Below are 26,304 nucleotides of genomic sequence, written 5' to 3'. Positions count from 1 at the left end.
GCAGTGAATACCCTGGGGTCCCACCTAGACTGCAATTTTTGTCAGTGTTTCCAGACCAGCAGTATAGTCGGCCTTTTGGGGGGAAATATCCCATGGGGCTCCGGGAATGTGAGGAGAGGGCAAAGACTACAAGTGGAGCCAGTTCTGTGACAGTCGTCGCGGACAAATGTTAAAGCTCAGATCAGTTCACGTTCTACAGTAGTTCGAACCTTGTCCTGCTGGGAGTGTCTCCTGTCCCATGGAAGATACTGTCAACTGAATAATTCCTGTATTAAGAGTGCATATAGTATATATGTTGTATATACACACACACTTCTTTGAGGCGAACTGCCTATGCATTAATACAAACGTGCAAGATGCAGAAAAAAGAAACAATGGTATTTACATACTGTATAAAACTCATGGTCTAGTAATCTGATACAGAATGGAGTGTGAAATCCAGACTTAAGTGATAGGATTCAGGCACCTTTTTGAAAAAAATAATTAATTCAAGGTAAAACCAGACTATTCAATAAGCAATCAAATGTTCATTAACTTAAATTATTGAATGAAAAAAACAATATACCAATAAGTTCCTTTCTAAATGTCCTTCCCACATATGCCTGACACTCAAAAGGTGAAAACTCTTCCCAATGTTTAAAATAATTTAATAATAATTTGTCATCAAACCTTCTGGAATTTATGCCAAAAATACTTTTGTTTCTTTTATGCTCCTTTTGTATAATTCTTTCCATTGGCCAAGTGCATGGTTAGTAGATAGAATAGTAATGGGAGTGTGAATTATTCCGGCCCAGGGGCATAACCATAAAAGCTAAGATTCTTGGAGAACGGTAGCTCGGTTTTCCAGCGAGGTAAATACTTTTACCAAGTCTTCATTTCCAGTTTCAACACTTGTCATGTCTATCTGTTTTAGGTTTTCCATGTCTCACAATTCCTTGTGCGATCTCAGCACAGGAGCTACCTCCCATAGGTCATCAAGAGGTTAAAGGTCAATATATTGATCACATGTTTAAAGTCTGATCTTCTTCCTCTGGCTGAGAACAGGAAGCAAATCAAAGGTCTGGAGGACTTACAGTATAGTCTTCAGTTTTATTGTCTCATCTCTTCTGAGACCACCAGGAAATAGAGTTCTTGTAAAACAAAGTACCTTTAAAAACAAAAGGCCCAGGAACAAAGCTCGTGTCTGATTTCAGCTCTCGCTCATGAACGCGTGCGAAACCCCCCCCCCCCATGCAAACACCTCTGCTGCGGCCCAGTCAATAGTAGCAGGGAAAAGAACGTCCCCACTTCTGGTATCTCCTCGGATGGTTCGTTTTTGCAATGTCAGAAGAAGATTTCTTCCACTGTGACGTCAGCTCGACTGCTTCTTAAAAGAGGTTCTGGAGAAAGGGGGCTTGCCTATCGCTCGGACTTGACCTTGTAGCGCAACACCAGGTAGGTGGCGAGCCGTAAGACCACGAAGAAGATGCCCAGGATTATGAAGTCCAGGTACAACTTGGCGTCTTCTACGTCCAGCATCTGAAGGACCTCCTCCGGCTTCTGGAACTTACACACTTTCCCGGGACACTCCAGCTCCGAGCGGTTCATCCCATAGATGGACAGGATCACCCCCTCGAACCCGTACCTGAGTCGTGGAGAAAACAGACGGAGTCCCAGAGGAGTGTGAGAATAGCAATGAGAAGCCGATGCATCAAGAAAGAGTAGTAAACAGCGATATTGACAAGATGTGGTCGTTTGCACAACGGGGGACTTTGCGTGACAGAATTTTCTGTGGTCTCTTCTTGGCCAGAATCCATTAAAAAAACAGATGGTCTAGACAGGCAGAAAAATATCAAATATGCAATGTACAGTAACGTCAGGGATGATGCCCATATCCTTACCACAAGAGGGCACTGTTAATACTCAGGGTCAAAGGAGAAAAAGTCTTACACCCGGCTAGTAGCATTCTGTGCCTCAGCCTCAGTGGCTCCAGTTTTGGAAAACCAGGCCAGAATTGTTACAAACCAAAAACAATCCCTTAAAAGGGACAACCAAACATCTTCTCTAACCATCGTTTTTCACTCGCTGAGCTTTAAGATGTACAAATTGATGTAGGCCTGCGACTCAGAAATAATGTTGCTTTCACTCATTTATCAACACTTCTTTAATGATCCCTTTTCGCATCTCGTTTTTCTTTCAATGCTACAGAAAAGAGCCTATTCGTCTATACGAGAGATCCCCCTGGCCATTACCTTTGAAACATACAGTATAGTTGTTCTTACCTGACATAGGAGACATAGGAGCTCCATTGCAAGTATTTGGGAATGGTGTCAAAATTGACAAAGAAGCCAGAGAAAAGCAGCACGGGGATAGCAGTGACAGGCCCCACGAATGTTGCCACCTGGAGACAGATAAGTAATTATACCATCTGATATCATACAGGAAATACATTTCATTCTCTGTCATTCTCTGTGAACAGAAAGGGCATGCAATCCAGAGTCCGAGTACAAATGCTGTGTCTGTTTTTAGGAGATTTGCACATACTGCCATATACTGTAACTGTATGCAAGATAAAAAATATGATCCTAATTATGACTGAAATTTGGACTAATTTCCATCTCTTCCACACTCACTGTGGCAAAAACGCCACATTCCTGTCTGTTTTTGCATCTGGCACTGGATGCCGTCCGGCACAACTCCAGGCTGTGTAAGCAGTCAAGGCAGTGTCTGCATTTCTAACATCTTGTTAAAGGCAGAGCAGCAGGTGGCTAGTGCCTGCTCCCTTGAATGCTCCGTGTTGTGCAGCGCCGGAGGCTGCGGCGTCGCTCTGTGAGTACCTGCAGGGAGGTGGAGGCAGCCCCTATGAGGAGCCCCAGGGACTGGGCCACCAGGGCGGTGGAGGTAGAGAGAGCCACGAAGAGCAGGTAGCGGGCAGCTTCGGGGGGCTGCTCTGTCATCCAGTACACAATACTGCAGTACATGATGGGGCAGATGACCTGGGCACAACAGAGCACACTTCTCAGAGAACAGACCCAGATGTGCACGGTCTACAAAATTCTACGACTTTATCGGAATACGGTTTAAGGGAGAGCTTAATGATCTCCTTGCAAATTTGTAAAAAAAAAAGTTTGGAATTTAAGCTCTTAAAATGCCTGGACAGATCAATGCATTTACTGGATCAATGGTTGCAACGAGTCTGGAAATGAATGGGCAAACAATCAACGGGCCCATTATGGAAGCAGTCCAGGATCCAGCCTTTTGCTTCCAGAGGGTTTGCAACGAAGGGCGCAGCAGCTACAAGCCTGACGCTCACAGGTCTCTGATGTCTGAGCTCACCTGGAATGGTATGTCCGCCATCGTCTTGGCCAGATAGTAGGCCTTCAGGCTGTACCAGTAGTTGAGGTGCTCTCTCAAAAACACCGACATCTCCAGAGGAACTGTGGAGACACAAGGACACACACATCACCACTAGAGTGCACCCTAGTCAACAACTTTCACATGACTGAATCGTCATTGTCGTGGTCATTATTATTTAAAGATATTTTGTTTTGTATGAGTCTCCAGTACAAACAACAGACAGCGATCTTAACATGTTTTTGTAAATCATCTGTAGAGCTAGAAGAACACTTTGCATTGTTACTAATGACAAATAAGCCAATAATAACAGTGATACTAAAGCAAACAAAAACTGTACGGGCAGCCTTGGTGTTCTCTTGGCCTATTCTTCTCCATCCTCTCTCTTTTTTATGAGCCCTGCAACAACTAAACTCCACAAGTGCTCATGAGATCCAGAACTGTACGTTGGGCTCTCACTACCTTATACTCCCTTAATATGGGGGACAACATCGAACAGAACCCTAAATGATCCAGTGTGTAGAATTCAGAAAACTCCCTGAACCCTAAAGGATCCCAGTGTGCAGGATTCAGAACACCTATAATCCTAAAGGATCCCAGCATGTAGGATTCAGAACACCCTGAACCCTAAAGGATTACAGCATGTAGGATTCAGAACACCCTGAACCCTAAAGGATTCCAGCTGTAGGATTCAGATCTCCCTCCCTCAAACCCCCCTCATGTCTCCACAAGTACTCCTCACCCCACACCAAGCACCAGGATAACTTACAGGTGAGGACAGTGGGCATGAGAGCAGCGAACATCAGAAACAGCATGGAGAAGAAGAGGAAGCCTGTGTTGTTGAAGACCTTGCTGGCGTCATTCCCGATGTTGAGGTACAGCAGTCCTATCAGCACTCCGATGCTGATGTGTGACATCACTCTCAGGTGCGTCAACACCTGAACTCACAGAAGACACACACACCCGCAGTTAAAGCTGGCTCGCTGGCCTCATGTACATGTAGGCATTACGCTTCTGATTCACAGCCTCACTAAGCAGAGCACATTTCTTCATGTCAGCCCTTGAGACTTTCTCCTCTTTGGCCTTCAGTGTACCAATACATATCATATGCACTTATATACACTAATATCTATTAGTTTTCAATGTAAAAATCTGCCAAATGTAAGTCATCTTGTGCAGTGAAAACTATAAATTCCATATTGTAAGACAGAGAGAGGCCTTTCCATAGTGAACTCCACCTCAAAGTGCTTTAAAAAGACCAAATTAAGATAAAAGGGAACCGTACAGGGTAAAGTAATACAGGTTCAGGGTTCATACCGTGTCCCTGCAGATAGTGATGAAGGTCCTCTTGAAGAGAATGCAGAACTGGGTCAGGGTGCTGGTGGCGAAGGTGTGGCTCTCTATGTGGCCAGAATCCTGACAGAGAAAGACACCGATGGGGTTAGTTATCTTCCACAGCTTGTGTAAGCGTGTGAGATGGCTCACATCTGGGTCCAGCACTGATGTTCATCATGTCTTGGCGGTTCGGAGGCTGAGATTTTCCTGTCCGAGCCCCGTGTGATGAACAGACACGTCAAAGAAGAACTTTAAAGCTCCAAAAAAAGAATTTGCGAGTTGTTGAAATTCAATTCGTTCATCAGTTTTTAAATCATAATTATTGTTATGCTCGTTTTTTTTTATTTAATGGAGAATCAGTTCTTAATGGATTTCCCCCTCACTTTCCCACAAGAACAGACCTCTACGCGTAGGAAATGAACAAATGCGCTCCCTTCCTCCGCCTTCACATCGACATCGAGCGGAGAGGAGGCATTACTGAGCAAAGTCAACTGACTTTTTTCCAACCGGTTCAAGCAATGCGTCTCGAGTGCAATTGAAACCCCGGCAAGGAAACCCCCTTCACTGAGTAGGTACACGCATTTCTGAACCACAACCATTCCCGTCTACTGGTACCGCCACACACAATGACCACGGAGGGGCCTCGTTAAACAAGTCGCGATCTTCGGAACGCGGTCTATGGCCGCCACGTGGAAAGTCGGGACAGTGGGAGCGGGACTCACGCTTAAGCACTGCGAGGGGCAGGAGGAGGAGGCCGTGCCAGTCTTGTCGCTGGAGGGCTTCTTCTCCCCCATGGCACACATCCCACCCTGCACCGCCTCAAACAGCACGGGGTTCAGGTCTCCATACTCCCCCGACGCCACCTCGATGACTGACCGGGAGAGAGACAGAGACACACAGGAAATCACTGACGGTTTTATCTCATTCGAGTTCGCTCTTAGACAAGGCCCGATCATCCCCAAAGTGCCGTTGATTACACAGCAGAAGGAAGACAGGACAGAACACGAAATTCCTTCAAAGCCCTCTGGAAGTCTGTGCCGATGACAAGGATAGCGTCCTGGGGTACTTACTGAAGTCCGCTGGGTTGTGGTAGGTGGGACAGTGGAGGCCCAAGTTTTTCAGATAGGGGATGAGGTGTGGAACAGGCCCCTTGTAGATACACTGGCCTTGGCTCAGGATGTACAGCTAGAACAAAACAGAAAGACTGCCATTAACATCATTATCTAGACTGATACCAATTACTGCTTAGACAAGTTTTTCTAATTTGGTCAAGTTTCTCTAGCCTGCCCAAAGGTCTCCTCGAGTGTATGTATGAGTAGGGGATTCTGTGCAACTGCATTCGCTTGGACTCTTTTAACCCTTCGTGAAACCGTTACGCTAGACAGCTTTGGCCACTAGAACGTCGTCATCGGGCACTGGGCTCCTACCTTGTCGAACATCTCGAAGAGCTTGGCGCTGGGCTGATGGATTGTACAGATGATGGTGCGTCCGCCCTGAGCCAGAGACTTCATCAGGGACACCACCTGGAAACACGACGCGCTGTCCAGACCACTGAGAGCGATGGCAAGAGAGACAAAGATGTCAATGAGTCATCCTTCTGAGCTCATGCAAGGAAAGCAGCAATTCAGAATCCCAGGTTTCGGAGTCATGTTTCCCAGCCCATACCGCTATGGCAGTGTCTTTTCACACAGTGTGTCTAACTGAAATCTAATCAAGGACCTGCTTTTAATGGGTTAGAATTAAACCCAGACAAGAACAGAGTTACTGTTGATTTGCTCTTAAATGCTAAATATTCTAACGTAACCATGCTAGGATCGTCTTGGAAGAACATTTGATACTCTTTGTCCTCAAGTGTTAAGAGCCCGGGATGTCATTCTGGACTCACTTGAGAAACATTTCTGAAAACAAAACCTGCCTGGCTCAGAAGGACACAGAGTTAGCTGGTTCATACCTTTGTAAGATCTTGACAGCTGTAAGTCCTTGCTTGCTGGTAAGCCAACTCAGTAGGCTCCAAATTTGTCAGGGCGGTGATGCCATGCTAGTAACCCATACCTGTTCCCTAGGTCACACCACTCCTGTAGTTGCGTCTTTGCCTTGGTTGTTTGTTCATTTTCCAGTTGACTTCAATGTATTAATTATAATATATACTGTAGAGCTTTACAGATCAGGATGTATCTAACCAGAACCAGATTGTTCAACAAGAGCACGGCTGTACCTTGGCACTGTTTAAAGAGTTTTAGGTGTTATGCTGATCCATTTTTAGAAAGTCCTTTACATTCGCAGGAGAAACTCTAGGACGTTTATTTTTAAATGGAAACTGAAAGCTTGTCTTTTAGATGTGCATTTTTAACTAGTGATATTTGATATTCATATTTGGAAAGCTCTCTACAATACCAGGGCTGGATGAACACTATAAAAAATGCATTTGATTTGATTAATTAGAGATTAACCTCGCAGAGCAGCAGCCGGGGTGAGTCTGACATCAATGAATCTCTAATTAATCAAAACAAATGCATTTTTTGGCATGGCAGCTACCTCTGCTCCACCCACCTGTCACTCAGCGCTCATTGCCATGGACACCAATTGACAAGAAACCCAGATCACCTGAGGGCAATTACCATCTCGCCGCTCCAGGTGATTCAGGGAAATTTAAGAGCTGCTCGGACTTGGGACTCTGATTACAGAGTTGCTTGGGACTCTGATTACAGAGTTTGACTTTGAATCTCCAAAGCTTGTTCCCTTGACCATGGTTCCCCTTGCTTTGTTACCTTCATACCCTTGTGCGACCCAGATCAACCGACCTTGTCTTATCTTCTCCTTATTTCGGGCTCTAGCCTACTTAACCTTTCCACTTGGAGTTTCTGCCTCTTTCCCACCTGATTGGCACGCCTGAAGCTCTGAGACTGCTGCATGGCTGCCTTGCTGTGCAGCTCCATCCCTGCCTGCCTGGCTGTTGAGCTGGGAACTCAGCTTGGAAACCCTGCCTTCTACACCACCATCCCACCTGCCTGTGTGCAGCACTGCACTTGATATCTCCGTCTGAGGTCGCTGCCCATAGTTTGCCTGAATCTCAACTGCCTCTCGCCCAGCAGGTGGGTTCTTCCTACGACTCCTGGTCCACTGCTAGTGCCACTTGTCATTACAAATTTCATGCTGAAATGTAGAAAGAGAAAACGCACTCTTTCCACATGAACACAGCATCATGGCTACAGATGAAGCCTACAACATGAAGAAGGCTCCATAGCATCACTTTCCCAATTTTCAGCATGGAATTAACCTCTTCTACATTGATGCAGATGCAGAAGAGCCCATGTACTTAGCAGGTTACAGAAGTGATATCGCCCTTCCCCAGAAATCCAGACTGTGTAAAACTCTGCTGTGGCAAAGCACCAGGTTCTTTTCAGAACGGTGCTGTGCAAGCTCGGACCCTACAGGTGACCGGGATTGAGTCTCAGCAGCAGCAATGAGAGCATTCGGACAGTTTTGCACAAAGTCTTTACTCTCGCAGGCCGCTGATGATTTTGATTCAGGAGACTTGGTGTCCACAGGATTCGCGTACCTGGTGGGCTCATCGAAGAACATGACTGGCGGGTTGTTGACCAGCTCCAGCGCGATGGCCAGGCGCTTGCACTGCCCACCGGACAGGGAGATGGTGCGGGTATGAGCGCACTCCTGCAGCCCCAGGGCCGTCAAGATCTCATTCACCTGTCGGCAAACAGACACATCCTCACTGCCAGACCCAGACCTCCCCAAACACACGGTGCCACAGCTGGAGCAGAGCTGGCCAGCTCCTGATGTGCCCCATTCATCTTCACAAGGCAGTTTTCAAGGGACTCAAATGCCTGCTTGCACATCACTCACAAATGATGCTTTATAAGAGAACCACAGATGGGATAGGTAAAAACAAATGAGAAATCTGAGATGTAAAGACATTAAAAGTCAACTTTTTGTGGGAGACAGCTAAGCTACAAGGCCACATACAGCATTCATAGAACTACATTCTCTTCCAGATCTTGGCTGACAGGAGGATTGACAGTTAGCTGTGTTTAAACCTTTCAAAATACTGATTCAGATACTATTTGATGGTTTTCGTTATTATCATCTTCAGGAGCTTTTATCAATCCATTTCTGGATATAGGGCTCTGACCAAATTCTCCCTAGAACGTCTCGTCTTTTTCTCTATTAATCTCTTTCTGCTATGCAACAGGTCTTCTGCATGGCTGTTTCTACTCAGTGGGGTTTAGATCAGCATGGCCTTGGTCCAACAATAATCCACTCTTTCCTGCCATGTGTCCACCTAGACAATGGCATCATATAGGTTGTCATAATGTTGTTCTTACCAGCTCTTTTTTCACTTCCATGGTCTCGTTTAGCTTCAAGTTGACTGAAACCTTCAAGACAAAAAGACCATGACGCATGAAAATCTATGGAAGTCAACTTCAACCATTCTGCACAATCATATTGGGGCATGCTGTGGGCCTTTCCTCAGAGAGCATATTAAAACGCATTAAGTAAAGCATCTTTCCAAAACTGAGTGGTGGTTCACTGTTTCTCACAAAAAAGTAACAATTCTTACAACTAGAGGGCTCTTGTGAAATGTGAAAGCACATTTAAAAAGCAGTTCCAAAGTTCTCCAATACTGCTAATAGAATAGCAGTAGTGTTTGATTGTGTGTGTCCTATACATTTGCCTGCAAAGAATGAAGCATAAATAATAAACAAAACAACCATAAATATTGCAACTTGGCTTTGTAAGTATTCCTAGTAGGGATGATACAAAGATGCAAGAGAGGCAATCACTGTTAGTTCTAATGACTGTAGTCATTACAAGGAGCCATTATGTGTGTGCATGAACAAATCATGTATTATTCTGCAAAGTGTTTAAACCCCCACAGTATTACAAAAAGAATTACAGCTTTGCTCTTGCTATTTTTGCCCAGGGCTGGCTTGCATACGAGCCCTTGACGTGAGCCCTCACCATCATGGATTCTCCAACAGTGAGCCCTTACCATCATGGATTCTTCCACAGGAAGCCCTTACCATCATGGCTTCCCACGCAGTGAGCCCTTACCATCATGGTTTCCAGTGGAGTGAGCCCCTACCATCATGGCTTCCTATGATGTGAGCCCTTACCATCATGGGTTCCCACACAGTGAGCCCTTACCATCATGGCTTCCTACACAGTGACCCCTTACCATCATGGCGTCCCACACAGGGAGCCCTTACCATCATGGCGTCCCATACAGGGAGCCCTTACCGTCATGGCTTCCCACACAGTGAGCCCTTACCATCATGGCTTCCAGTGGAGTGAGCCCCTACCATCATGGCTTCCTATGAAGTGAGCCCTTACCATCATGGCTTCCCACACAGTGAGCCCTTACCATCATGGCGTCCCATACAGGGAGCCCTTACCGTCATGACTTCTCACGTAGTGAGCTCTTACCATCATGGCTTCCCGTGCAGTGAGATGCGGCAGCAGCATGTCGTCTTGCATGATGTAACAGGACATCTTTCTGAAGGTGCGTAGGTCTCGCTGCTTCCCATTGACCAGGATCTGACCCTTCATTCCCGTTTCCCTGCAGCAGATGGGGGACATGTTAGTAGAGGAAAGGATGTGCTTCTAGTTCTAACACAAAAGACAAGACATAGGAATGGTTAAATTCCAGAAGAGGCAACACAGCCCATCTATCCTGTTGAGTAGTAAGAAGCAAATGGATCCAATCTCATCTGGCAGCTTCTTGAAAGAAGCAAGTTGCCAAAATGGCTGTGTAGCACATTTTCGTATTGCTGCATTCATGGGCACTTGCCATTGACTCTCATTCTACTTTTATTTACTAATCCATACTCCATATTGCACATTTTCACTGCCCCAAAACAAATACACTTTTTGATTCCAAAGAAGATGGCCTCTGGTTTGTTAGAAAAGGCCATTTCCACTGTAGGTGTGAAGGAGAACATCCCCTACAGCGCCTGTTTGCCTGGAGTTAGTTTCTTTGTTGGGCCATTTTCCTGGGTTTTGTCTCCGCATCAGTTGTGCGGCACTCCGAGCCTTCACACACCGACAGACGGTAACACTCCCATAGAAAATCAAACAGGCCCAGACAGGGAAAAGGGAAGAAAGAAAACACAACATTTCGGCTGTGGAGCCTTCTTCAGGTGTGGAGAAGAAGAAGGCTCCACAGCCGAAACGTGTTTACTTTCTTAAGAATAAACCTATTACTTGTTCCTTTGCAGCTTACGCAGCTACCCACCTGAACTACTACAGTCACAGAAAGACAGATAAACTCACAGAAAACAAGTCTGTGAAAAATCATCTCCAAGATTAAAAGCAGGCGTCTATGAATGTTCACATGGGCAAATCTGAAGCAATTTCTTGCATCTCATTGTCAATTTTCCCATGCAAACAGCATATCCTTTTCTTTGCCCTGGCATTACTGTACCAGTGTATGATTTAACATCCCTTTATGCAGTCCCTTCTGCTTTTACCACAATAACCTTTTTGAAGGCTCCCAATCCTTGTCCTGGAGGACACACACACCTGGTTTTCATTCCACCTGAGCCTGACTGCATCGTTACCTCAAAGCCTGAATTGAACTAACAGGTAGCTTAGGAACACGGCCGAAACGTTGTGTTTTCTTTCTTCTCTTTTCAGCGTGGAAAAAACCTATTACTTTTATCCTTTGCAGCCTACACATGCTGATGCAGCTCCCCACCTGAACTACTAACAGGTTGCTTGATTGGAATATTTGCAAGTTGTTTTTGTTTCGACTCAGGCTGTTTGGGATTTTATTTTACTTACAGTATGAAATATAAGGGCATGTTTAAGAGCTGAACGCAATCAAACCGATCCTATTATTTAAGATAACAGTCCATTAGGGGTTCAGAAGTGTAACAGTGAGCTCGGCTGGAACAAAAACCCGGAGGTGGTCTACAGGATCTGGATTGGGCACTCCAGTGTTTCTCTCATGCAGTTGCAGCCTCCCTCCTACACCTTCCTCACCTGTATCCAGCCAGGATGTTCATGAAGGTGGACTTGCCAGCTCCTGAGGGGCCCATGATGCCAATGAGCTCCCGGCTGCAGAACTTTCCTGACAGGCATTTCAGCAGAGCCTTGTAACCTGTGGGCAATGAGAGAGAGAGAGAGATGTACAGTACTGCAAGATAAGCAGACTTTTGAAGAACACAAATTTAGAATTTGTGAGCTCTAAAGTGGTCTCTGTATTTTGTTTCTGAAGGCGGGCAACAGAGCAGAAAAAGCCGACACCGACCAAGCCAAACCCGTTTTTATGGCTCATTCATTCACTCCACCAGCCATGTTAGGCCACTTCCGGAACACCCGTCTTGTGGGGAGGCTGAAAATAAATGCGAATAACGCTCTGTTTGATCGCTCACTTGGAGCCGTAGAGGTTTACGCTGCATCTCTAATGTGAAAAATCAGACACAGGTGCCTGCGTGCGAGTGAAACAACAAGAGCTTTTCCATTTTGAAGCAGGAACACCTAAAAGCACCCCTCTGAAGCTGAGTCTTGTGCTGTCCTACCAGAATATTTAAGCAACAGATACTGGGAGACGCTGTTCTCCCCCTGGTTCTCACTGGATATTAGAGAGTTTTTGGCTCCGGCGGTGTCCTCTTATTGATCTGCTCGGCCCGGGAAAGCATGAGAGACGCAGCGGAAGAGAGACTGGGGAGTGAGAGGAAAATTAAGGGGAGGCAGGAGAAAGAGAAGACTGGAAATAGGGAATCAATTTATGGAGGAGCCTGAGGACTGGCAACCCTCCAGACCAGGAAACTCAAGCTCAGCTCTTGGAGGGCCTGGTCTCTTCTGGGTTGTTCCCCACCCAAACTCTCAGTTACATAACCGGTCGATTTATTTTAACAAGCCACATAACTGGAATACTCCTTACCAGGCTCCTCTGAAGTCTTTGATAGGTAGATGGACCTTTAACTGAACTGTATGTTATGAGTAAAAGACATTAAGAAAAACCGTATATATTGAACAAAGAATTTCTGTTAATTGGTTTGTTAATTGCAAAGGCTAAAACAAAAACTGGAAGGCATCAGGATCTCTGCGAAACTCTGTTTGACACCACCCCTGTTTTAAGAGATTCGCGAGGCTAGCCTGACACCAGAACAAGAAACTGGTGACAGCTGTTTCCCAGCCAATATGTCCCTTGAATTTAAAATATTTTTAAAGAGAAACCTGAGTTTTGGATGTTACAAGCTGATTTTTTTAAGTGACGAAAGCTTGGCCCTCAGCTTAACGTCACCAACGTCTACATAACTGATACAAAACAATGCAAGAGGATCTGCAGGGTTTAACCTTGGGTAAAAACAATGAATATCTCCATTCTAGTCCTGCATGGAAACACTGTGTTAATACTGACTAGTATAAAACATTCTGTTCCAGTCCTCTTCTGTCCCTGTACTCAACTCAAGATACATGATGCACATTTGGTCATGGTGTGAACATTGCTTTCCTTTCTTCCAGCAATGTCTGCCAAAATTTACTTCCCCAATTGATGCAAGAGCTGCTAGCAATATGAATGCCCGCGTGAGATTAATGCCTCCTGCCAGTGTCCTACAGTATAAAACTCGAGAAAAGACATTTCAGTGCACTGTCTTACTCAGCTCAGCTCCCTTCTCTAAGTCTCTGGCCTCTTACTTGACCATACTATCTCCCTCTCTCTCCTAGTCCCCCAGCTATAACCACTGGCTCACAATAATAATAATTTTCAAATTACACTCAATTTAATAATGAAATCCTACCATATTGTAATGTATTCTGGACCACAAATTAAATACAGGTTAATTACAACATATGAATTTCTGAAACAAAATCCTGAACTGCAGCATTTCGGTAAGAGTCTACCAGACAATTTACATTCCTCCTCATGCCTGTAACCTTTCTGTGTCAATGCCCTTCAGACTAAGCCCCTCCTCAAAGCACAGCTTTGGTTGGTTGAGCTCCTAGATTGATTGACAGGGAAATGGTCCATTAAGGCCTCACAGATGAAGAAAAAGTTCCTGTTTTAGGCAGGGTTTGATTTCATGCTGTGCACAAGGTCATCTGCATCACAGCTGTCACTATAAGCTTCAGGGTAAATCCAGGCCCACATATTCAGCTCTCAGGGGATTGTGATGCTCATGTGAGACATTAGATAAGCCCTCACACATACAGTACATGCCACAAACACATAGGCCTATCAATAAAACACATGTACCAGTACAAAAGTGCTCATACATGCTCCCTTTGAAAATATTCCCAATCAAATTTTACATTTTAAATCTATACAAGGGGAAAAAAACGTTTAGAAGGAAAACACATGGCTCAAAGTGAGAAAACACCTCCTCCAAAAAACCCTATAGCTACTCATTTGAAATTCTACATATGCTCGACGTTCCTCTCTTCAAAGTTTCAAAACAAGCCTACGCCCACTGAAAACAACAGATCAGCTCTCCACGGCCTCCCGCTGATCTCTTGATCTTCGTCTGGTACATCTCCGATCCAGCCCTCCCCCCCCCAGTCTGTCCCTGGATCAGCTCAGCAATCTGCTCGTGAGCGCTGGGCTGGCTCTGTTCTGTGAAGGGTCTACCAGGGTCCGTCGCTGTCGGCTGGTGCTGGGCTATCTAGCATTCAAGCTGCTAAATCCCTTTCCTGACTTCAGCGCACTTGCTCTTGTTTCCCTTTCTGGCTTTGCTCCCTGTAGGCTGGAGTCTGCCACTGGAAACGCTCATTATAGAATCTCTCTTCACTGGGAGTGCCGAGATCTGTTTCACACGAAGGTGCAAATTGCTGCTAATTCATAAAATTGCTCAAATTATTTTCTGGCCGGAAGGCCATGCAAGTTCCAGAGTGGGATTTTTAGTCCTAGCGGGCACACTCCAGTTTTGCACAGAGCTTCTTAATTGCGGATTTTTTTAAGGGAATCGTGTAACCTTGCAGCAATTTACTTGTCTGGCTCTTGGCTACCATGCTACATGTATTCGATTGAATTAAGTCCCCAGGGTGCTGAGACGTGTTTTAAAAGCCAGCTGGTCTTCCATAACAAGGTCACATTTAGGGCATTTTCTTAAATGTGCTTGCTTAAACCTGTATTTTGGAAAATTAGGAATACAAGTGCTTTAGAGTTAAAAGTGTTTATTTTAGCTGTAATAATTTTTGATGCAATGCATATTAATGGGCGGCGTGGAAGCGATTTGGTTAGTATTGCATCCTCACAGCTCAGGGGTTCTGGGTTCAATTCTGGTCCTGGAGTGCTGTCTGCGTGGAGTTTGCATGTTCTCCCCATGTTTATGTCAGTTTCCTCTGGGTGCTCCAGTTTCCTCAAACAGTCCAAAGATGGGATACTAGGTTATATACTGTATAGTAACTAGGGTACAGTATATATAGTATATACACACTGCCCATACAGTATATAACGAGGTTAATTGGCTTCTTGGAAAACTGGTCCTGCTGTGAATGTGTGCCCTTGCTTGCGTCTCTATGTGCCATTCAGGGTGGGCTAAGGCTCCCCCACAAAGACCAAACTTCGATGAAGCATTTAGAAAATGGATCGAAGGGCGTATATTAATAGAATGCAAGTATTCCATCTTTGGAGCAGTGGAGTTTTGAAAGTTTTAACTGTCCCTTAATGGTTATCCTCCGAATGGAATGAATGAAAACCCATCCAGATTAGGTTCCCAGTATGTGCTGCAACAGGACGCTGTGGTCCCACATGCTACCAGCAGGGGCTTTCACTGTCGAAATTTGTTTTCATTCGCGGATATTGACATTGTGAATGTGTTGCAGCTGTAAGCGATAACGTTTCTTTTCGTGCTACATATCCCACTCAATTGTGAAAATCAAGCCCAAGAAATACACTACCTTCCAAATCGAAGGAAAAAAAAAGACCAACACCGCAACTGTTTTAAATTCAGCACAATGTACATATGAATAACACAGGGTGCAAGCTGCTACAGTATATGAGGTATACAGCGCATGTATATAAATCTAGTGTTTGTACAAGAGAGCTCTTAAACTCTGACTCAGACAGGGAGCCCTGCTGAGGTATTATTCAATGCTGAGGGTTTCCTTTCAGGCTTAACTGCAATGCAGTTGGATTTTATTATCATCGACTCAGAAGAGCTATACAGCATGGTCCAGTGTTCAAGACTGATGTGTTGAAAGCATACATGTTAAATAGAAATATCCATTATTGAAGGAAGACAGTGAGAGTTTGTTTCATGTTAGTTACAGAACTGATATTGTTTACTGATTAAGTGTTTTGCTCCCAAGCTCCACACAACAGTGAAATCAAACTGGAATCAAAATTTCTATTTTCCTCACTCATAGACGTTGCGTTGGAAAATCAGTTGCATTTTTTTTTTTTTTGGTGAAATTTGGAAGCTACGCAAAAAAACCTTTTGTAGTCCCCCTACAGATCCACTAGGTCTGCTCTCAGACTAACTTTCCACTCCATTTCCAAGTAGAGGTGATGTAATCAGGACGTCTGTTTCTGCTCCTCCAGATCACGCCCAGATGCACCAGGATCACCCTTGATCTGATGGCCTGTGTGTCAGCCCTCCCCCCGTCACGGCTTGTGGTCACAAGGGCTCTTACACAACACGCTCGGTGTGTCACACATCCGACATCCCACCTACCTATATGCTGATCCTGATCTGATTTAATCTACTGACAGAAAACATGAGTCACCTTCACCCCCGGCTAGAGCCCAGTTCATTCCCCACTCACCCAGAGTGACGTTAGCTCCCTTGGCCAGCTGGACCAACATCAAACCTTTAATCAGCCACAGCCACTGCCACCGTCGCCAATCTCAGGCCTCCAACCTGCTTTTTGCCTGCCTAGGCAGGAGTACCAGACCTCAGGCAAGAAAAAGCTGTAATCCAACACTGAGAGATTTTATTCCTAATCATTATTATTACTGCTACAGTAGGTGACACAGTGGTGTCTGAGATAGGGGAGCACTACTGCCTCACAATCCGTCAGTCCTGGATGTGGTTCTGGACTGGTGTACATTCAGTGTGGAGCTTGCATGTTCTAACCACAGTTGCTAGGTTATTTGTGGTCTCTGCAGCTTGTGTGGGAGCCCATCACAGTGCAGGCTGGCCTTACACCCTGTCTATAAGTTTGGGATTGAATGGATGGATTATTACTATTACTATTATAATTTGCATATATACTGTATATCCGATTTGCATATATGTTTTTGCTTCCAGCTGTGGACAGGAGTGCTATGCCCTTGTTTGCATGTAACGGAAAACAAAAACTCAGAATTGCAGCGAAACAACAAAACAGGAAAACAAAACAAATTAATCTCTTCTAATAGGAAGCAGAACTGAACATACCCTGCTATTTTCAAAGGCTGTTTTCTGTGAATTCATTTGTTTTCCTGCATGTTGCAAAGGACTGCTCCCTGTCAACGAAAATATATTCCCAGAGGAATAATCTTTATTTTATGCCTTGGTAGCTAACATAAGCCATTCCAGCACTTTCGTGTTAGTGGAAACCCGACTGGGAGACAGAGGCAGTCAGGACGGAGAACAGATGCTGATATTTTTTGACCATTACAATCTAAACGCACAAAAACTCCAGTACCACAAAGAGAAATATTCTTCACTGCGGTGGGAGATGAGTAGCTCTCGTCCACCACTTTGAGCATGTGGAGTCCTCTTTAACTCCCCAAAATATCATTTCATTCACTGCAACACTACAGACACGGTTACATATGGAAATCCAACATAATAACAAAAACATAATCAGCACCTAGTAGACATTTGTAATGTACACATCACAACTTATGTGACATTCTTATTCATTAGCTTAACGAATAACTACTGCAGTACCTATGTGTGAGTGTACAATGTCTACAGTATATTAGTGAGGTGGCTGGTGGTGACTCACTGGATTCAAAGTTAGGATGTCAGATGGGGGAGATGAGACTTTTAGCCTCAAATGCGATTCCTCGCCATATTTATGTTTTCCACGGACCCACCAGAGTAGCTTCATAGATCTCCAGGGATCCACGGATCATAGTTTGGGAACTCCTGGGTTAGCAGTACGGGTGGCAGATCTGAAACGATCTCTCAGATGGACCAGTCTGGTGTGTTGGTCCTGCTCTGGTGTGGTCACTCAAGGGTGACCAGATCTTGGACGGTCATCTGCCCTGCCGGTCTGCTGTAACCTTCTCTACAGCTGGGACAATCCATAGTGCCTGCAGCATGCCAATGGCCCTCTCCCTTGCTTCTGGTGACATTCGAGGCATTATGGAATGCACAGAACACTGATTAAGTGTGGCCTTTTTCTTGCAGTGACCTGAGCTTTAAATTAAGGCCTTTTTAAAGGTCACCTGATCAGGCATTGTTCCACCTGGACCTCATTGGGTAAAAGTGCACCTAATGAGCTTTCGTGTGATTGGAAAGTTGCAATGCCTCACTGCACAAGCTGTACTGCTGGTCAGAGGGCTTAAAACAAACTGACAACTTTTTGTGAAAGTACATAAGCTATAATGATAGTATTCTCATTCTAGAAAATGTTGCGTTTCTTTTTTCCATCAGTATATACTGTATAATTAAAATGTATGATCTTTATATCAATTGATAAAAGCAGTAAGTAGTAAAACGCAGACATTGAGTTTAAATAGACCACAAAAAGGAGCCAAATCATGTCAGTTTAAGAGCTTTAGCTGGGTGAGATGTTTGGCAGTAGCTCAGTAACAACTCTATTTAGGTTTCTACAGCTCTAAATCACTGGTTGCAGGTTTGCAAATCTCATTTCACAGGCTGTAGGGGACTCCAGCCCTCACGAGGGCACACTCTTCTGCAGTGGTCACAGAAAACTCTTTTCCTGGAAATGTTAACAAGGAAGCCCAAGGGAAAGACTGGCGTCTCTCCAGAAAACCTTAAAATGTGTTTCTTTAAACACATCACCTCCTCTGCGTCATCCTTAAAAATCAGGACCTACTCTAAATACATTTGATCTGGTGGTTCACTCAAAGGTTTATTATTATAGCCAGCTGCTGTTCCACCCTGCCACCCGCTGAAGCTCAGCAGGTGTGATCTTGGCCAGTACCTGGATGGGAGACCTCCTAGGAAAGCTAAGCCTGAGGACAGTAAGAAGCACTCAGACTGCAGTCTGGTGGGTCCTAATGCCCCAGTATAGTGACGGGGACACTATACTGTAAAACAACGCCATCCATCGAATGAGACGTAAAAGCGAGATCCTGACTCTCTGTGGTCATTAAAAATCCCATGGTGTTTCTCGAAAAGACCTTTACCAATCCTGGCCTCCTAATCATCCTCATCTCTGAACTGGCTTCATCACTGTGTTCTCCTCCCCACTGAGAGCTGGTGTGTGGTACTAGCTCATCGTCCAAGTGGTGCTACACATTGGCGGTGGTGGGCGTTTTGAGTGGAGAGTCCAGAAAAGCGCTATATAAACGTAAGGAGTCTCTGCCACCCCCACTGTGATGCTGCTGCCTCAGTCTGGCACTGTCTGCCTGGCTAGCTGCCTGCGCTGGACCCCTTCCATGGATGATAGCCTGCTATCCGAACCAAATACAGGAAAAAACAAAGCATGAGGACAACTAAAACATACAAATTGAACAGGAGACCCCTGGAAGGCTAAAACCTTGCTTGTTTCCCACTGAAATAGCGTCACGATGATAGTAACAAGAGACCACCTTAAAGTCATATCGTTCAACAACTGCATGCACGTACAAATGGACATGATCACATCTTACTGTGGCCCCTTAGTTTCGATTTACATCTGCCCTCTCCTGTTCTGTGGGAGTGCTCATTATAAGACACCTGGCACATCAAGCCCCGATCAAAATCTACTTCCAAGTCTGTTTATCCTTCATTCTCTGTAAAAGTTGCTGATCCTCCGAGTTACTGTGGAGAGTTTTGGATCTGGCCCAATTTCTCGGGAACTTATTTTCCAGGCTCTAAGATTCAGCCCATTGTAAAAACCAATTACCTGTCTGTTAATGGCCCTCCCGTGGCCCCAACAGCGTATCTCCTGAAAGCTGTGCTTCCATATGCTGCACAGTTATGTGATCATTAATCACTACATTGATCTGACTAGATTAAAAGATGTCTTGAAAAAGCATATTTCATGTTTACGGTTTTTCCACATTCTTTTCACAGGATTTGACCTTTTCTTGTCCTTTTTGTCATTGAGGGTAAAATCGTACGTCACAAATGTCTATTTATTTGTATAAACCTGCACTTCTATTTTTCCATAAACATAAATTGGCATCTTTTGCCATGACCATCTATAGGATGAAGTAGACAGGGATAATGGATAAAAAAGTGTATCCTAAAAACCATGACGCAAAACTGTCTGTCTACCCAGATGTGATTCAAAGACCCAGAATTCTACCGTTCCTAGTATGAAGAAAAACAACATTTGATTGCCTTTCCAGTCTGCAGTGTGGAGTGCGGGAGCTTTTGAGAGCTCTCGGTCATTAACTCCACTTCCTGCCACGGTAGGCTGCAGGATTCATTTGTCTTGTCAATTATTGATGACCTCAGACTTGCTCGGCCAGCACAGTTACCGGAAAGAGCAAGAGCTGTTCATCACACACACACACACACATCGGCCCTGTATGCAAAATGGGCCTGAACCCGTCAGAGAGAAGACAGCTCCCAGTCAGGATGCTGTGAAAAATCAGCTCTCGCAGCCCTGTCATCAGCTAGGTGGACACACGCTCTCCCTGCGGAACAGCGTGGAGACCCTGACAGCCCAGGCAGTGCGTTCAAGCCCGGGACTAAACGCTTAGCATCTGAAAGTTTGCACCTTTTCAAAATTGCAAACGGACAGTCATTAGATAAATACTAAATCTGATGCAATTACTGGGTGCTTAATGAAATGGAAGACGGATTTTCGAAAATGTAAGCAATTTCACGGGCAGCGTTTGCCCTTAAAAGATCTCTGTTGCGGCCGCGGCATTCGCAGTCACAGGTTCACCGTCTTGTGCCGACGGGAACTGTTTTTTCCATCTACTGCCTGCTTCAGACTCCTCGAAAGCAGGCACCACACGTTTGAGAAAAGCTTCATCAGGGCAATGATCACACTCTTCTCATCCTCCTCTCTGGTGGCCCCGTTGTGGAACCACATACCCAGAACCATCAGAACTTCGTCACCTCTGATCACCTTCTGGGATCTCCTCAAGACCCACCTGCCTTTAGCTTGTTCAGCCTAGCAGTGCGATTTCTTTTTGCCATGTTTTGCGTTCCCTTTCCCTCCATTTATCTCCTTTAGCTGCCGGACGCGGGAGTACTTCAGAGCTTTGCATTTCTGCTGTGTGATTAACTGCTTTCATTTGTCTGTCATTCGCCACTGTGCATTTGTGCTCTTTTCATTATGTTTCAGTTGATGGTTCGGAGATTGCCTGTGACCCTGTACTGGCTAAAATGTTTAAGTGGAAAACTGGAAAATGGATGGACGCCTGTGAGTGTTTTTGGATGGTAAGCTGACAGCTCGAGAAAACTGAGGATGGGTGATTGTGTTGAATTTGCAGTGGTAGTGTCTACCAGAGCCATGCAGATCTAGAGACTGGCTGCTATTGCTCAGCTGTCCCACCTGCAGCCCTGCCCAGGGAGCAGAGAAGCTCCAAGATGTTCAAGGCTGAGCAGGAGGGAGGCAGGGCAGGGTTAATGTAGCCACGTGCCAAGAGCTGAAGGTGACCTGAGGATTCAAAGGCAGGGCTGGCTGCGCGCAGACCCAGGGGATTCAGAGGGAGAGTCAGCTCTCTTTCTTTTGAAGAATGAAACAAAGGAAGAACTATCCTGGAAAGGAGGGGGATGTCAGTGTGGGAAGCACAGCGGTATCCAGATGCAGAGGGCTTCATCTCTGAGGGAGCAATTAAACGGGGTGCATCTCCCATTTCGTTTTTTGGTTTCTTTTTCAGAAAAGTTCAGAAACCCAGTTTTGGCCGGATTGGCTGACGCCGCAGACGACTCCTTGCCGTGAGGTCAAGTCTGGGTCAGGTCACCTGCCCGCTGTGACTGGGACCCCTCCGGTGGTGCGCGCGGGCCTGCGTGAGTGGGCCAGGATCGTGCCAGTTCGAGGTGACGCAGTGACTCCCAGACACCGCTCCTGCTTACTGGCTCCACCTCTCCTACAGGGCAATTTTGGGGTCATGCACCATGTCAACAGACGAACGGGTTCCCAAAAGGTGCTATCGGCAAATGAGCCACGAGAAAATAAGAAAATGATGAGATTCACTTCAAAACAGTTTCTGGAAACCTACAATTACTGTATTCCAAACCCTTTATATGTGTAATTCTGCTGTCTCCTCTCATTTTCTCATCTGTTCTTACTTTAAAGCCACTTTGAGAAGAAAGTATTAGTATTAGTATTACTTTAAAAGCACAATGCACATTTCTTGAAGGATGTAAAGGCATTTAAATGTATAATTACGTAACCCTTTTTGCATTATAAGGATGAAACAGAGAAAGAGAACTGTGGTTCTTGCTTTGTAAGGTGGGAGTTTCCAGGAAACCATAAACCATTTTGTATTTTAATTTAAGGTTAATGTTCGGTTCATCTTAAAGGTGGCCTAGTACAGCCAGTCAATGTGAAGACATACCTTTCTGCATAGAAAATTCAAATCAGGCCCAAGAGAACCTATTAGACGACTATAATAAGCCAGGGACATTCAGCCTTAAAAAGATCAAATCACTGAAGAAAACCAAGAGCACAGAGGAAATCTATTTTCTTTGTGTTGAGCTGGCAAGACACATCTAGCAAGGTTTCAGATTCAGACTAAAATGTACAGATACTGTACATGCTAAAAGAAAGATATATCTGAAAACCCTTTCCAGCAAATGTGTGTGCTGTTTTCCTCCATGCTTTGAATCAAAACAAGAAAGGCCTCAACACAAACACTGTGCCTGAAAGTGAATTATTATTATTATTAGTGAATTACAAATCTGCTCATTGTTAAGGCAATCGATATTTTTATGTAGCTATTCTTCACAGTGAGCAAAAGCATTCTCAAATCTCAAAGCAGTATGTTGGGATGCAACATGGTTTAGAAATTTAAGACAGAGATGTAGAGTAAGCAAGTATTAGCAGAAGAAGGTTTTCTGTCAGCCTCAGGGCAGACAGGCAAAGCTCACTAGGGTTCGCAAAACACAGAAAGAGGAAGTGGTAAAAGCAGTGAATGCTATCGTGTCCTGTGACTTCTGAGTTTGCTACCTGACAGTGAAACTGCGTGCTGTGGGTCACACTGGGGGGAATTTGCACTCACGCAGTAAGAAGAAAAGAAAATGAAAACAACAACTGCAGTTTTCCGTGTGAGAGACAAGCTTGCAGAGACTTTACAGAGAGAAACCCTGCTCCTCCGGTCGGCTTTAACTCGCCTATAAGGCGCAGGAGAGCTTGCCGACCCAAAAAGACGAGTGTCCTTTTTCCAAAAGGGGGTCGATATAAAATGAAATATAAAAGAAAACATAAACCCAAAAAAATTGGTGAGGTCTGTGAGGCTGGGTTTCGATTTCTGACTTGAGATGAGTCCGCTTTCAGGAAAAAAAGGCTGTGCTCTTAACCGTGGGTAGTGGTTCACCGAGGCTCAGAGAGCGCAGGATAAACATGTGAAGTGCAGATCTCTTAACCGCGGCTCCTCCTTGCTGTAAGGCCAGGACTGAGTTGCACTTGTAAGAGCAGCATACTGGGCCCGTCATTAATTATTTACTGAAGCCAGAAATGAATTTGCTGAGAGCAGCACAAGAAGGACGAGAGGCACGGGACTGAGCCGGGAAGAATGTGGGTCAGTGGGTGTACAGCTTGGGCAGGGAGGACAAGGCAGGGGGAATCAGCCCAGAGAGCTCGGTTCTGAAGGAAACCCAACTCTGCACATCTCTGTCCTGTGCCCCGAGGAAGGAAACGTGATCAGCGATGAGCGATGGCCGACTGAAACAACTGCCCCTTACTTTTCAGTATTTACATGTTTCCACTTGGTCAGCTTTGAAGATCACATGGCCTCAACTATCATTTCTATGCTGATGATACTCAAATATACAGCCATACCAAACCTGACACTGCTGTGGCTGCCTCTAGTCTGTCCAATTGCATCTCCGGCTTAAAAACTTGGATGACTCAAAATTTCCTTCATCTTAACTGTGACATGACTGAAGGGATGCTTATTGGCACCCCCCATCAACTTTGTAAATCCAATGCTACTGTATAACCCTATCTGTGGATGGTACTGTACTTGAGCTTCAGTCTAAATTGAAAAACCTTGGGGTGATATTTGATTCAGGCTTGACATTCAACCCACTTGTGCAGCATACTCTCAAAACATCTTTCTTTCGCCTCAGAAATATTGCTAGACTACGCCCCACGTTATCACTAACTGTGGCTGAAAAGCTAATTAACACATATGTCTCCTCCCAAAGTATGTCCAAAATTCAGCAGCCAGAATGTCTAGTGCAAGTGATCACATTACTTCTATCCTGGAGTCCTTGCACTGGCTTCCTGTCAAGTTTCGTGTGGACTTTAAAATCCTCATGCTCACCGATAAGGCTCTGCATGGCTTGGAACCACAGTACCTGTCTGAGCTATTATCGCACTACTCCCCACCTCACAACCTTCGCTCCTCTAATTTTGGTCTCCTATCTGTCCCCCAAGCCCGTCAACACTCTATGGGTGACAGGGCCTTCTCCTGTTATGCCCCCAAGCTCTGGAACTCTCTCCCCAAGGACATCAGAACGTCACCTTTTCCAAACTCCTTCAAATCCAGACTCAACACCTTTTTCTTTAGAAGAGCTTTTACTGAACTGGTTCCGTTCTTCACCCCTCTGCTCCTACTGTATTCAGTACCACCATCTACTGTCTCCTCTAACTGTGTATTCTTATCCTGCTTATCTTCTGCATTTTTTTTATTGTTGTTGTCATTCCGTAAAGCGTTTTGAGAAGTCACCTTTATAGGGCGGTATGTAAAATAAAGTTGTTTATTATTATTATGATGATGACAAAATAGTCTTCCGTGCCATTTTTTCCAATTTTTCCTGCAGATAGACACAGGTTGCTTCTGTAATTGGCAATTTTGTATCTGTTGAGAATTTTTTCCTGGTAAAGGAAGCTCTGTATCGTGTTGCCAATTCCACACTCTACAGTTTGAGCAATAATAGTGAGAGGAGTGTGGTACTGTCATGTGTGTGGTGGGAACTGCCTCCAAATTCCCTTCAGCTTTAATATAATAAAGCGATCTAAAACATATTGCCCGGTATATTCTTTACTTCACTCAGTTTATGCATGAGGGTTGATAGACTGTTTTCTGACTTATCAAGAAGTGTGCAATAAATTCTGCAGAAAACAGAATCAAACAGATGAAGTGCATCAGAGGTATTCAGTATTAATTTTTCCCAGTTCTCATACTCTTGAATCCCTGATCTGCTTACACGTGCTTTTTTATTATTTAGTGCCTCTTTGTACAGACATTTCTCCCAATCTCATTTATTATACACTATAATTCCAGCCGACTATAAACTTCTCAGTCTCAACAAAGGTATAGGAGCACAACTGCAGCCACGTTCTCACTGGCCTAATTAATTTCTCATTCTGCAGCCGAAGGGAGCTCTTTAATCAAACCTTGCTTCCCTGCGAACGTTGCTCAAGAGAACTGTGGATTTGCCGAGCGTGCTGAAAGCAAAGGGAAATAGATAAAAAAGACAAATTCGGGCAGAATTTTTAGGCAGAATTAGTCTAATTTCACCTCAGCACTTCTGCGTGTAAGAACTTCAAACTCAATCCACAATCTGAAAGCGCAGATCTTGCACTTCAATTCTAGTGCAAATACAAAAATAGCCAAGGCAGAAACAGAGAGCAGCCTGTCCTGTAAAAATATACAATTAAAAAAGGTGCAGCTCAAACTAACCTGATCTCTGTGCCTTTCATTAAAATAAGCTTAACAGGTTTCTATTTATTTCTACATTTATTATAATAATCAGCGGTTTTAACTGTTCAAATATCACTCTATTTCTGTTCCTGTCTCGGACAAAAAATATACCCTTTTCTATTTCAGGAATAAGAGCTGCACAGGTTTTGATTCAAGAACTACTTTCATTAAAAAAACAGCTGCTCAGGATTGACTCCTGTTCTCCAGTCGCTTTCTCCTCCAATCACTCTCATCCCAAGCATTTCCAAAGCAGTACAAGGAGGCACAAACACAGACAGGCCACCCTACCTCTCTTCCTCCAGAAGGGGCCCTCTCGGATAGAGTAGGACAGCTCGGTGAACTCCACGTCCACAGCAGAGCGCTTGGGCAGGTGGGAGAATCGCTGGGCCTCTGTGATGTGGTTCTCCACCTTCTTCAGGTGAGTGCTGGTCAGCAGTGGTGCTTCCTGGGCACCCCCGTTACATATGGTCTCTTCCATGGGGATGCCGACGGAGCCAGGCTCCAGCGACTTCTCGGCCATACCAACTCCCTGGAGGGGGGCGGGGAGAAAAACGGGTCATTCGTGGGAATGCTACATTTTTAATATTGTATTGTATTTTAAGATCAGTTACTCTTTGTGGGAAAACATAACAAAAAGCTTTGTCAGATCAATTTACAAAGTCAAATCCAGTATACTGAATGCCTTAGCTATTTTGCTTTAGATATCTGGATATCCGTATGTACAAAAGTCTTGA

General features: G+C 44.8%; 1 protein-coding gene across 1 annotated transcript; it reads right to left on the bottom strand.

The window, feature by feature from the left end:
* Positions 1-1,327: 1,327 nt before the first annotated feature.
* Positions 1,328-26,093, bottom strand: LOC148816802 (ATP-binding cassette sub-family G member 4-like). The gene is made up of 14 exons (XM_088939752.1): positions 25,859-26,093; positions 11,668-11,785; positions 10,111-10,243; positions 9,009-9,059; positions 8,228-8,373; positions 6,096-6,219; positions 5,739-5,853; positions 5,391-5,539; positions 4,651-4,749; positions 4,103-4,271; positions 3,316-3,416; positions 2,817-2,975; positions 2,262-2,380; positions 1,328-1,624 (listed from the first exon to the last, which is right to left on the bottom strand). The coding sequence occupies exons 1-14, from the start codon at positions 26,088-26,090 to the stop codon at positions 1,399-1,401; spliced, it is 1,941 nt and encodes a 646-aa protein (XP_088795878.1). The 5' UTR covers positions 26,091-26,093; the 3' UTR covers positions 1,328-1,398.
* Between the last annotated feature and the right edge of the window lie 211 nt (positions 26,094-26,304).

This window comes from Atractosteus spatula, chromosome 22 (assembly GCF_055471065.1).
Source record: "Atractosteus spatula isolate fAtrSpa1 chromosome 22, fAtrSpa1.hap1, whole genome shotgun sequence".
NCBI lineage: Eukaryota > Metazoa > Chordata > Actinopteri > Semionotiformes > Lepisosteidae > Atractosteus > Atractosteus spatula.
The sequence above is the reverse complement of the archived record's forward strand: the minus strand, read 5'-3'. Positions and strand labels throughout refer to the sequence as shown.